At 42.0% G+C, this 12,287-nt stretch overlaps 1 protein-coding gene across 2 annotated transcripts in view; it reads left to right on the top strand.

Annotated features, from left to right (window-relative positions):
- The first annotated feature begins 629 nt into the window (after nt 1–629).
- LOC145413701 (uncharacterized) overlaps nt 630–12,287 on the top strand; it is a 41,931-nt gene continuing 30,273 nt past the window's right edge. Inside the window, exons 1-2 of one of the 2 annotated variants that reach the window (XM_080283357.1) lie at nt 630–754; nt 10,551–10,678. In XM_080283357.1, the coding sequence (XP_080139483.1) occupies nt 10,552–10,678 (127 nt within the window). In that variant the 5' untranslated portion in view covers nt 630–754; nt 10,551. Of the gene's footprint in view, nt 755–1,700; nt 1,779–10,550; nt 10,679–12,287 lie in introns of those variants that run through there. The other variant, XM_080283356.1, reaches the window with a different exon arrangement.

The raw sequence follows: 12,287 nt of genomic DNA, 5'->3' as shown, positions 1-12,287 counted from the left end.
CAGGGGAGGAGGGATGGTTGTTCCAGTGGGCGCGCGCGACCCCCCTCCCCCCCATCACCCCACTGTGACTCCTTCTTCCCTCCCTTCACCCCTCTGTACCTCCTCCCTGTTTTCCTTCCCACTTCTCTTGCCCTTCCGTTTCTTGCTTTCCCCCCGACTATTCTTCCCTCCCTGTTACCCATCAGTCTCCCTCTCTGTCCCTCCTCAATCTCCCCTACACCTCTCCCTTCTCCCCCACCCTTCCCAGTAGCCTTACCTTCCCACTACTTCCCTAACTTTCTTCCCCTCCCTGTCACCTCTTCCCCAGTTCTTCCCCATCTCTCTTCCCAGTAACCCCTACACCTTCCCTCTCTCCTATCTTCCCCTGAACCTCCCTCTCCCCTCCCCTTACACCGTACCCTTCTCCTCCAAACAGCTTCCCCCTTTTCCCTCCCCCTTCCTCTCCTCCTCCTTCTCCTCCCTCACTCTTCCCAGCTGCTCCTCCCTACCTCCCCCCTTAACCCTTCCCCTTGGCCCCTCCTCCCCCTGCCATTAGCCCCTCCTCCTTCTACACGGCACATGAAGAGCGGTGGCCGTGTTCCTTGCACACAGTAAGGTATTCTCTGTCGTAATCACCACACACAGCCTTCCCGTATTTCCCACAACAACCGCGGGTATTGAGACGGTCTGAGGGGGCGGCCGCTAAGTCTCCTATAACCCGCTACAAACCAAGCCTCCCTTTTGTGCAAACCAGCCAACGCGAAGAACTACACAGGTGGGCTTATAATCCTCATCTTTAGCGACACAGATTTTCCACCTCCCCTGATATTTTTTTTCCCCCTCCCCCTCCCCCGTTACGAGAGAGAGGGAGTGATTTAGGTGATAGGGTGCGTTTGTGTGGTGAGTGTGAGGTGCGATTGTAGTGTTGTGATTGGGTGCGTCGGGTATCAGTGCTGGAGATCGTCGGGATGTGTGTGTATGTGTGTTTGTGACTGTGAGTGTGAGTGGCGGAGAAGAGGATAGTGTTGATGGCCTGGGAAAAGATAGCGGGGGCCGGGATGTGGAGATAGTGACGCTGGTTAGAGATGGAAATGATGGCGAGAGCGAGTGGATAACAACAGACGGTATTGTGGAGGAAGAAATTATTACCAGTCATGGAAAATTATTAAGCCCTTCGTGTGTTTGCTGGTGATCTATTGTGCCTGATATTTAATGTTTGCTGTGCCAAATATGTATTGTATTTATTTTTATTGTGAAAGTGAACATGACTGAAAAATAGATGTCGTGTAGATACAACTGTGACGGAAGGAAAACCGTTGTGGTGCTACGAAGACGAAGGATACAAACGATAAATTATGAGGACGGAAAACGAGCAATTCGTTCAGCGAAGTGAAGGTGTGAACACGATTAAGATGCGAAGGTGATAGTGAGAATGAAATTGGCCATATCACATCGCGACGACAGATCCGCAGAGGTACACATTGTCTCAGCCACTCAATGCCCCCACTGTCTCCCTAGGCCCGCCTTTGTGTGCTTGTGTGACGGGCGTTTTTAGGTGTCCACACAGTTATCCTCATCCCATCATCACCTGCAGATGATGAGGCAAGGGGTGAGGGAGTTGTGGGATTGGTGATTAATAGATGTTTCAGTGATTATGCTGTTGATTCGATGATGAGGTGTAAAGAATAGCGATAAGCGATTGATTATGTGGCTCGTGGGTTGTTATTGTGTTCGTAATTATGCTAGCAGTCAAGTGATGAGCGAAAGTAATTATAAGTTGTTCATGGAGCGGCGTCAAGGTAATTAAGTCCTTCAACTTTCTTTTTTAATACCGAACACCAGACATTTTGTTAATCTTAGGAGAGACACATAGACTCCCTGGGCCGTAGGGGTTAATAGACGTGTTATTTAATCTGTTGGTTGTGTGGTAATTGTAACTAATAATTGAGCCTAAAAAAAACGAGGATTGAGGGTTTGTAGGTAAATTCGCTGTCATCTCTCCCTCGAATTTTTCAGTAGCTTACCCTCATCGAAGTGAAAGTTATGCGTCTGTAAACCATAAGGAGATAGGATTAGAGTGCAGACTGCCGGGAATATCATAAGCTACAGCAATGTGTAGCTTATTGCCTGTCTCGACTGTTGATGTATTGCCGTTATTTGTAATATATGCCCTGTGTTTTGTATTTCATGGGACAATATCTCCCTCCGTAGCATGGTATCTTGCATGGTTAAAGCAGTCTCGATGGGTGCGTCTGTGCCTCTCGTATAGTTGCCTGTTCACTGTTGTCGTTGTATATTCTATTCAGTGCGTTTACTTGCTGTATGTTAATGACAAGTGTATGGTAAGTAGTAATTACCTCCACTTGAAGAATCAGTGTAACGTCAGTGGACATAATGCACTTGTTAGGTGCGACTTCCACCAAATTACTCTGTATCATTTATCTCATCCTTGCCTGTAATCATAGTATAATGAATACCTGTAGGGGTTCATTGATTATGGCGAGGAGTATTTTTGTCAGTATTAATTCCTTATAGATAACTTTAAGCCAGCGTGTATCACAATATGTCGACATTTTACTTGTAGATTTTGCTCTACATAGTCTGTATGATTTATGACGACACTATCTTTCTGCAGTTTGTATTTTAGGTATTTTCTGTCTATATACAGAGTATGGCCAGATACCTTAGTTCTAGAAGGGTTGACCACAAACAAATTTCCTCCATGTCTTACTTCTCAACCATCAGGCTGCCCTTCCTCAGACACCCTCCCCCTCTCTCCCTCACATACCTCTCCACCTCATCTCTCCATCTCGTCCTCTGTATTCCCCTCTTCCCTCTCCCCCCATACTTTACTCACAGTTGTGTCGTGCTTCTTCATTTCCTTACTCACTTCCTTTCCTTGCTGTACCCTCTTGCACACCATCCTCAAAACTTCCATCCTTACTCATCAGTACCTACTTATTTGAAGGCTCCATTTCCTGAGTGTCCTGCTGAGTTACTTCATTCCTCTCAAACCCCATGACTTTGCTACATTTAGTGTCAAAATTCGTTTCTTTAGTACATTTTCAGCTCACTCACCAAACCCTGCAAGTTTCACACATCTTCATTTAGTGAATATCATCGGCAAAAGCTAGTACACGCAACCAGACAATTAGCATTAGATTTGTCTGTTAAAAATAATCACATTTTATCGCCATGCCTATAAACTTAATCGTGCCAATTCGTACACATACCTGTATTGTAGGTTATGGAGCACTGACTCGCAAACTGTGGGTCGCAGAGACGTAGAACAGGCCTAATGCATTCAGTGTATTTTATTTACTTAACTGAAATTGTAATTATCCTTATTACACTATTAGCATATTCATAATAACTACGATAGACTATATACCGGTTACTCTCTCTCTCTCTCTCTCTCTCTCTCTCTCTCCTGTGGGTCGCGAAGTCCTGAAATATTCCAAATAGGGTCATACTAAAAAGTATGTGAACCGCTGTTATAAAGGAATGGTATACCATCTGGCTCGTACCGGTATGGTAAACGCATAAGCCACATTTTTGCACTTTGTAACCAACTTAGTTGCCCTACACTGGCTGTATCTGTCGTTTCTTACATAAGACCAGGATGTAAACAGACTTGGCAGCAGCTGTGAATCAGATGTTAGTTGTGACTAGGGCTACCACATCAGAACATATAAAATAGAGGATGGTCCACAAAGGAGTTAGGAAGAGAGAGTTGAAGCAACATTATATTATTTGGATTGCTCTAAAAATTATATGCTGGGCGTTTGCACGTCGTCTATGCTGAGTATCTGAAAAATGTTCTGGCCTGTCATTTGTCTAATTATTCAAATTTTGTTCTGTTGGTGACAGGGGTGATGGCTACCGATCCACGACGAAGAGTGGACTGCACAGGGAGTTATAATAGTCCAGGACCGAACTAGGATGCAACTCTGTCTTTAAAAAATAAATTAATAATCTTAATTTCATACTGTACTGTTATTAGTTTTGCATGGAAAACGTGGGATTATATAAAAAGGACAGAATCCCGGACACTTTCAAAACTTTAGAAATTCCTCCAGGACAGAGAAAATAAGGACGGAAAAAAAAAGACATGCCCTGGAAAATACGGTCATATGGTGGTCCTAGTTATCGAGAACATGCACTTTTATGCAATGTTAATACAGGTCATAATCTCTGCTTAACTAGTCTTTTTATTATCACACCTAAACACGATAAAGAATACCATGTTTTCGAGGCAGTTAATGTCTGATGTTTAAAAACTTGTTATGAAAAGTATTACTTAAACATTATTATCCTATGCAGTGTACCTTATATTTATCTGAGGAAGGTAAACACGATAATTGTCTAATGAAATAACAATAATGTGACAGAGAACAAAAAGCACTGACCGGGAAATATCATAGTAGCTTCATCTTTCAGCGTTATACTTCCAAACATCCATGTTTTTAGTACAAAATCATGACAGCAAGTTTGTACAGCCTGATGTTTGTCACCTGATTACAAATTTCATTTTAAGTGACGCTTAATTTTTGTATCCATCAGTATGAGGCTGATCACTGACCAACATTGATTTATCTTTGCACAGTTTTGCCGAGGTTACAGCACTACACGCTTATGATTTTTAAGTTAGTGTAGACAGCAGTTATAGAAATCTATTTGTAATTTTGTGCTACCAAATCTGTCATATATCAGCTAGTCCTATATTGGCCCATCAGAAGCGTAGAGGCCCGGGACTAGGCTGCTTAGTTTAGGCATTTAAGGTGCGAGTACCAGTTTCGTTTCACTCGGACTCATGCTCTTACAGGCCACATTCGGTTGGAGCGCCGTAACCCATTGGACCCACCAGGCGTCCATTTGACTATATGGTTACCACCCAACATACCAAATGGTTTCCTGGGTAGCAAAAATTAAATTCTTCATGCACAAACTTAACCACAGTGAACAATCTTATCTCTGACTGGAGATTTAATATGAAACTTTCGGAACACTCGTTTTCTGCATTCAGTTTGCATTATGCATCCTAATATTCTCTTGTATATCACTTATGGAAGCCGTGTCATGAGTATAAAGATATTCTAATGGGGCCTTACTACTTACTATTGTTGTCCCATTTTTTCTGTTTTAAAATTTACACACCACTGTTTAAGTGGTTGTTCCCGAGCCGAAAATAACGAAGGATGTCGTGTGCGAGTAGAGTATGGGAAAATTACTCCCGACCTTTCATTAATATGAGAGATTTCCTGCGTTGCATAAAATTGTCTGGAATCTGCAGGAAATTACTAAAGAGGAACTTCGTCGTATTACGAAGGTTAATTGATTTTCTAAACCGTTCATTAACAGAGGTGCAAGAATAAAACGAAGAATTAAACACTGTCAACATTGTCAAAGGGATGCAGGATGGTCTTCACACAGCTACAGGACGCTAACATACTTCTGTGCAGATTGCCATAATAAGGCCTAAGTAAATATGAAGTGAATTGATGGGAGGGGAAAGTGAAGAAATGGAACCAAACTGGAAAGCGTTTGGAAGTATTAAGAAGAAAGAAACTGAGCCAATACAGTAGGTGTCCGCCAGAGTGTGCAGACTTGGAAATCTCCCTCGCACTAATGGATGTTATGTGGTAGATGCTGTGACGTTAAGAATATTGGATCTCCTTCAGGCCGATGATGTCTCTTGCATTTTATTCTTGCTGTCGCCAGACGATTTTATACTTCATCTTAGAAGAACCTCCTGGTAGGGAAGGGGTTAAGGAAGGCTGCATATAACCACTGCAGTTTGAATGCCTCTCCTAAGCTAAGTAAAATCATCTGGAGGGAACAATAATAAAAGCTGAAAGACGTCTCCATATTAAAGGAGGTGATTATATAGCAGTAAATCCCTTTAACACGATGACGATTTGATTATTATCTTTTCGTGGTTCTGTGATAAGATGGAAGTAGCGACGGAAGGTATCTCGGGAGGATTGAGGGGCCAGATGCGCAGGTCTCTCCCCCCAAAAAAAAAAAAATAAATAAAAAAATATAAAAAAAAAAAGTCTGGTAGTGCAGGTATAGATTTTAAAAGGACGTCTCGAGGGTGAAGGGGTAAAGAGGGCGTGTTTGTCTTGTAGATAAAATATAGGTTTACATTTGATATCCTGATATGAAGATTGTCTTGAAATGCTATAAGTTTCCTCCCATCTTAAACCCTCTTCAGGCGTAAATGCGTCTTTTCATTAAACACTGCTTCCGTATGTAGCCATAAGTCTTCCGTCTGCACAGTTTACAGCATATTTGACGCTGTGTACCTTCAACTCTGTACTCAGCGAACATTTGCTTCTGAAGTACTGGTATTGTACGCAGGTTTTCAATTCAGAGCTGTAGGCTACATTCCATTTGAGCCTGGAAATTAACTGCAGGCGTTGTAGTAGTAGTAATAATAATAATAGTAGCAGCAGTAGTAGTAGTAGTAGCTGTTGTTGTTGCTGTAGTTATTGTAGTTTATGTACTAATACCCTAACAGTGTGTGAGAGGCCCAGTGAGATAATTTAATGCTGAGAGAAACTGATGTAATGGTCCATATTACAAATAATAAATGACGTTTCACTATTATGTTTTGGGTGCAAAAAGGAAAAAACAAAGGCTGGATGCCCAGTATGAACGTACCTATATTTTGTATTCAAGTTAGTATTGGACGAAATGCCCAGATGAGGGAAATCGTAGCAGTCAGAGGGTTACTAATAATCTCGATTTTCCCTTTCGTTGATACTCCCTTATAATTTATTCAGGCTTACACCAGATGATTTGTGCAGTTAAGGAAAATTCTGGCTGACAGGAGGTTAAAGACTGAAGATTCTGTTTTGCATTTAAGCTTCATTTATTGCCATATCAGCACAGTAAATACCAGACATCTCTTTAAAACTAATTAGGCACAGTTTTCGTTAACTCGCAAACCTTGGTGACTTAAATTTCAATATTAGTGCTCATTAACCACTTCACTCCTATGGTATATTTGTTCTTGCTGCCGCCAGAGGATTTCATTCACACCAAGAGAGCTGCCTTATAGTCGAGGCGTTAATGAAGGCTGTATCCCTCCCTCCCTTCTAATAGCCTCGCCCACGCTGAATAAAATCGTCTGGAAGTAGCAAGATGAGAGACATCACTGGATTCAAGGGGCTAGATTCGGACGATTTTGCCGTATTTGCCATTTTTGAGGGAGGAATAAAATATGGAGGACACAGCCAGGGTTGCATATTCGCCTACTATTCCACTGCGTCTGTATTTAATGATTCACACGCGGGGCATGTCCGTCACTTTCCTCCCCGACGCCTTGAATCAAAGCGAAATCCTATATGGCCGGAGAAACGCACTCTCACAGCGTAGAAATATTAGCCACCAGAGGAAAATTAGGAGTAGAAGAGGTGAATTATTCTGCAGACTTAATGTGCGAAGCTTCTTTCGGCTCAGGAATATTTGCCATCAGAGGAACGTGAGAGGTAAAAAGTGTGAAATATTAGGCGAATATTTCTGTTTCCGTCTCTAGTGGCCACGCAGCCTGAGCCAAGCGTCACCCCAGCAGTGAATCCCGTGACGCCGATGTCCCTTATCTTCTGTAAACACTATCACCAACAGAAATTCACCAACAAACCCCCTGCCAGCTTTGTGTCTCGCTTACCATTTTTCACATTCCAGTCACATAAACGGACGTGCCGGCTAACCTCTGATCGTGTTAGTATTTTCCTCGCTTCCCTTGTTGCCACCATATTGCCACTATTACAGACTAAGATATTTCCGTTTGTGCTTCCCTCGATACTCTTTCTGTTAGTAATCTGCAAAGCAGGATCATTCACCGCGGGCGGACAGGCAGACAGATATGCGTGCAAACTGTTAAAAAGTGAGGATGTCTTGGCAATGAGGTGGCTTGATGAGAGACAAATACGCCACTGCCTGGTTGGGTATTCCACTCACAAACTGTACTACAGGTGTATACTGTACTCACACACCTGGCAGGCATCACACGCCCATATTTTCTACTTTGGATCCCTTTCTACTGTTTCTGTACTTCCGTTAAAAGGATGTTCGTATAATTAAAAGGAAACTAACAGTCAAGTTATCTTCGTCTGTTGTAAGCCTATATTACTTATGTCACTCGTTTTAGCGCTGCGTCTTTAACCTTTCCCGACTTCAGCATCCCCTGTAGTAACGTCTCACAGTCCAGCACCCCCTTACATATGGTTACTGGGACTACAGTTGCTACACTACTACAAGGATGAAGTAAAGTGAAGTAATGCTTAAAAGTTTATTTTATATTGTACATTCTCCAGAAATAAAGTATCGAGGATGCCGGTACGAAGCAAAACCAGTAAGAAATAAACAATATTGTAGCTCTTTCCAGTACCCCCTAAAGTTGATTTCAGCACCCATTGGGAGTGTTAGCACCGCAGGTTAAGATACGCTGTTTTAGCGATTAAAAGAGTTGATGTTAATAAAAAAAATAAATACGGTAATATGACGGTAAACTATCAGATGAGTAAAAACACAACTGAATCATTTATCTGTAGTTACTTTCCCCTGTTTATGTAGTCTGAGTGGCCAGATGGAGGCGTGTGACTACCCTTACTGATGTTTTTTTGGGGAAGGGGGATGTGTGTGCAATAAGAATTTAACAACAGCACTCCCATATAACATATCCATGTCATAAAATGACTGTAAAAGTTGGAGCTTTATGAATAATTCATACAATTCCCTATGTTCCCTTACTAGAGTTTATATGCATTCATTTCAAGCAAAAATTTCATTTTTTATGTAACGCAAAGTATTCCAAAATTGGGCTGACTGATTCTCTTTTAAAATCTGCAGAAATTGTACTCGTGTGTCAATAATATAAAGAGCACGTAAGGCAAGTGATACCCACTAGTATACTGAGTAGTTACTGTAATGTAGTAGTGCACAATGTAACATATCCGCTTATACCAGAAACTTTATGGCTGTCAGATACCAGGGTACTACATGCGGACAGACCTGTATCAGCATTATACATACATACATACATACACACATACGTACGTACGCATGTACGATTGCACATACATACTTACACAGAGACTGTCATGAGAGAAAGGAGTCAGCTGTGTAGATCTCGACATAAAAATGAGTTACCGCTTCTCAGTTATTCAATTAGAATGGAAGCAATGATATTGCCTCCGTACTTTAGTTAGTTACTTGTTTTGCACTGTGAATGGTGTAGCTGATATTAAAGTTAAAACTGTTGATGACCATTGATAATAAAATGGTTTTAATGACTGCATATGCGATCCTAAGCAGAATATGATTGTCCACACCTGTGAAACTACAGCATGTGCTCGGTGAAGAAGTTTATGTTCACCCTCTCAAGAGCATAGAAGGACGCAGCAACAGCTCACACGGGACAAGGGACATTCATTCATTTTGTTCAGGGCAAGACAGTTTGACCAAGAGTATACACAGGCTTCCATCTGGTGTCTGAAATGATTGTGAATGTCGCGTATTGTTGTGTGTTTCTGCTGCCAGTCAGAGAAGTACGATGACGGTTCACTTATAGTATTGTGTCTGTTCAAGATGTGGCTGATGGTCAGGTTAGAGTAATATTATTTTTAGGGCTAATCTTATATGATATCAGTGTAGCGAGAGGCTTCGTGGTCTAGCGGTAAAGGACTTGGTAAGAGACGACCGTGCCTTGTGTAACGGGCTATGGGTGGTTTGTGTTGCTGGTGCATGTTGAGGCTGTAGGTTTGTATATATTGCTGCAGCATGGCAATGACTGTGTTACCCAGATGGTCAACATTAGCCCATCACCATTGATTTCCTTTATCATATTTATGATTTCGGTGGTCCTGTGTGGTTTCCTCTGAATGGCCAACGATTCCTCCCCCCCCCCATTTCATCAACCCCTACCATCTCCCTTCCTACAAGTTTTGTTCAGTCGAGAAAACCCTATCAGACAGTCCGACAGATACGGTGAAAAGCATATATAAAGAAAACTGCAAAGATATATGCAGATGGTTAGGCCTTTGAACTGGTTAGGATTCAGGGGTACTTGAATGGTGAGTGCATGAGTGTTCCGGCTCAAACAATTCACTGGATATGTTGTTGACAGTGTCCCTTTTATCACGTTTTCTCCTTCCTTGCGTTCTGGACCTTACCTAACCCCACCTTAACGGTGGAGAAAGAGGTTGAGATGATGATTCGAAGAAAATTCTAGCAATGGAATGGTTTATTGTTGTGGTGGTAATATAGTTTTGTTCATTCGCTTTAACTAGAAGGAATTTTTCGTCCTTTTGGAGCGTATGGCAGAATAAGGTAATACTAAAGCTCAGCATAATTTCCATAGAGCTTTTTCGTGAATAGCACCATATTTTAGTACTGATCTTTTGTTACAGCTCAACATGGAGAGAGGCAGTATCACGCTTACCTGAAGGGAGTGGAGTATAGTTATGTTTATCCACGCGACAGCCAACGACATAAGCGAAGACTCATTGGCTTATTTCAGTATGTTCATGACTGTGGTGATAATGGTGGTGTTTTTCCTGCAGGATGGCCAGCGACCCCCCAGTACCTACCACGGCCTCCTCCTCCAGCGCCGTCCCATCCAACAGCGGCAGCAGCAGCAGGAACAACAGCAGGGTGGGCATAGAGGACGCTGTGTCGAAGCTGCTGGAGGGTAGGTTAAACGCTGTAACCTTGACAGAGATACTTAGCCCTTCAGTCCCATGACGGAGGTTCACATTCTTGCTAGTTTGAGAATCATTCAGCTTAAGAGAAACCTTTCGAACTGGGTCAGATATATCTTCATTAACTCTAAAACAAGTCTCTCCTTTAGTGAATGAAATCAGCTGGATGTAGCAAGAATAAGCTTTTTTTTAAAAACACGTCATTGGATTGAACAACTTTTTACTTTTTGTTTTCGCCAAATTCATTTCAAACTGTAAGTGGCTTTTCGTTGTCAGAAGGGTAAACATAGTCAGCAGTAACCCTTTGACGACAACATATAAATCTTCAGCTGTGTTATTCTTGCCATCGTCATATTATTTTATTCGGCTTAGGAGTGAGTGGTCTCTCGTCCTGTGGCTGCGGAACACCAGCTTCCTATTTTTTTTTCTGCTAACAGCAAGCGATTTTACTGTCCTGGCAAGAAAAAAAGTTAGGATACCAAAAATGCATGAGTATAATTAACGTTTTCGCCGAGAAAAAAAGAACTTCGTACTCAACTCCCTGCAGCTTCTGACAAACAGTTTTATTCAGCACACAGAAACTCTCCAGAGTCGTAGGATTAAGACGGTATCTCAGAAGGCATGTGTGGCATCGACCATTCTTAAAAACACCTTTATCTTCGCTGGCCTGCGAAGTTGGAGGAGATTATCTGTTCACCTGTGCCTGCTTGTATTAGTTTCTCTGTTTGTGAAATATATTTCAAAAAGTTGTCATCAGATTTCAGTGAAATCTGGTGGATAAGTGTGCAGTGGGTCAAGGAAGAATCGATTTGTTTTTTCAGGTGGATCCGGATCCGAATGCTGAAATAAATTACCTATTTCATTGGCGTGGGCGGAGGTATGCATTGTCAGAGATTGTGTAACAGAGCCGACTAAAACAGTTGGATTGATTGACTAGCTATGTGAGATCGTAAAAAGTATTCGTCTGGTTATATAATGAGGTTGATCCATCCGGATGCAAGAATAAATAATGAAACAGTATTGGCATTCTGTTTGAGTGCATTCTAGTTTCCTGTGTATTCTTCCTGCCACCAGAACATTGTTATTCGATGTAGAAAAGACTTACCTTGAGGAAGGCTATCATGAGCGATATACGTATCTAACCTATCCAGTTCGACAACTCATCCCTAAACTGGATAAAATTGTTCGACTATAGCAGGAGTGTTATAAAAAAAAAAAGTACATCATTGAACTGAAAGGGTTTTTGGTATTGTTGTTGCCGTAACCCCAAGTACCTCTGAATATGGACTCATCGGACATGCAGGCTAAAATTGCTCTTCTCTTGCAGTCCACCACCATTATTGCAGCGGACAGGGAAAGAGGTGGACGTTCGTATAAGCAAGCAACGATGCTGCCTGGCTAGGTCAGTGCCACCACGGGAAGGCGTCCCTCAAAAGCACCAAATCAAGGGATGAGGATTATGCTACGGAAACGTGCGACACAGTGTCGTATTCTCGTTTGTATACCAGACTTGCGGCATTTCTTTATTAGCGATTTATTGCGCATATTACACCTTAATATATTCATGTATGATACCTTCTCAGTAACGACATAGTAACA

Source organism: Coenobita brevimanus, chromosome 97 (assembly GCF_032717465.1).
Source record: "Coenobita brevimanus isolate Jiangsu-jjx chromosome 97, ASM3271746v2, whole genome shotgun sequence".
In the NCBI taxonomy this organism is placed as follows: domain Eukaryota; kingdom Metazoa; phylum Arthropoda; class Malacostraca; order Decapoda; family Coenobitidae; genus Coenobita; species Coenobita brevimanus.
This window is presented reverse-complemented; position numbering and strand designations above follow the sequence as displayed.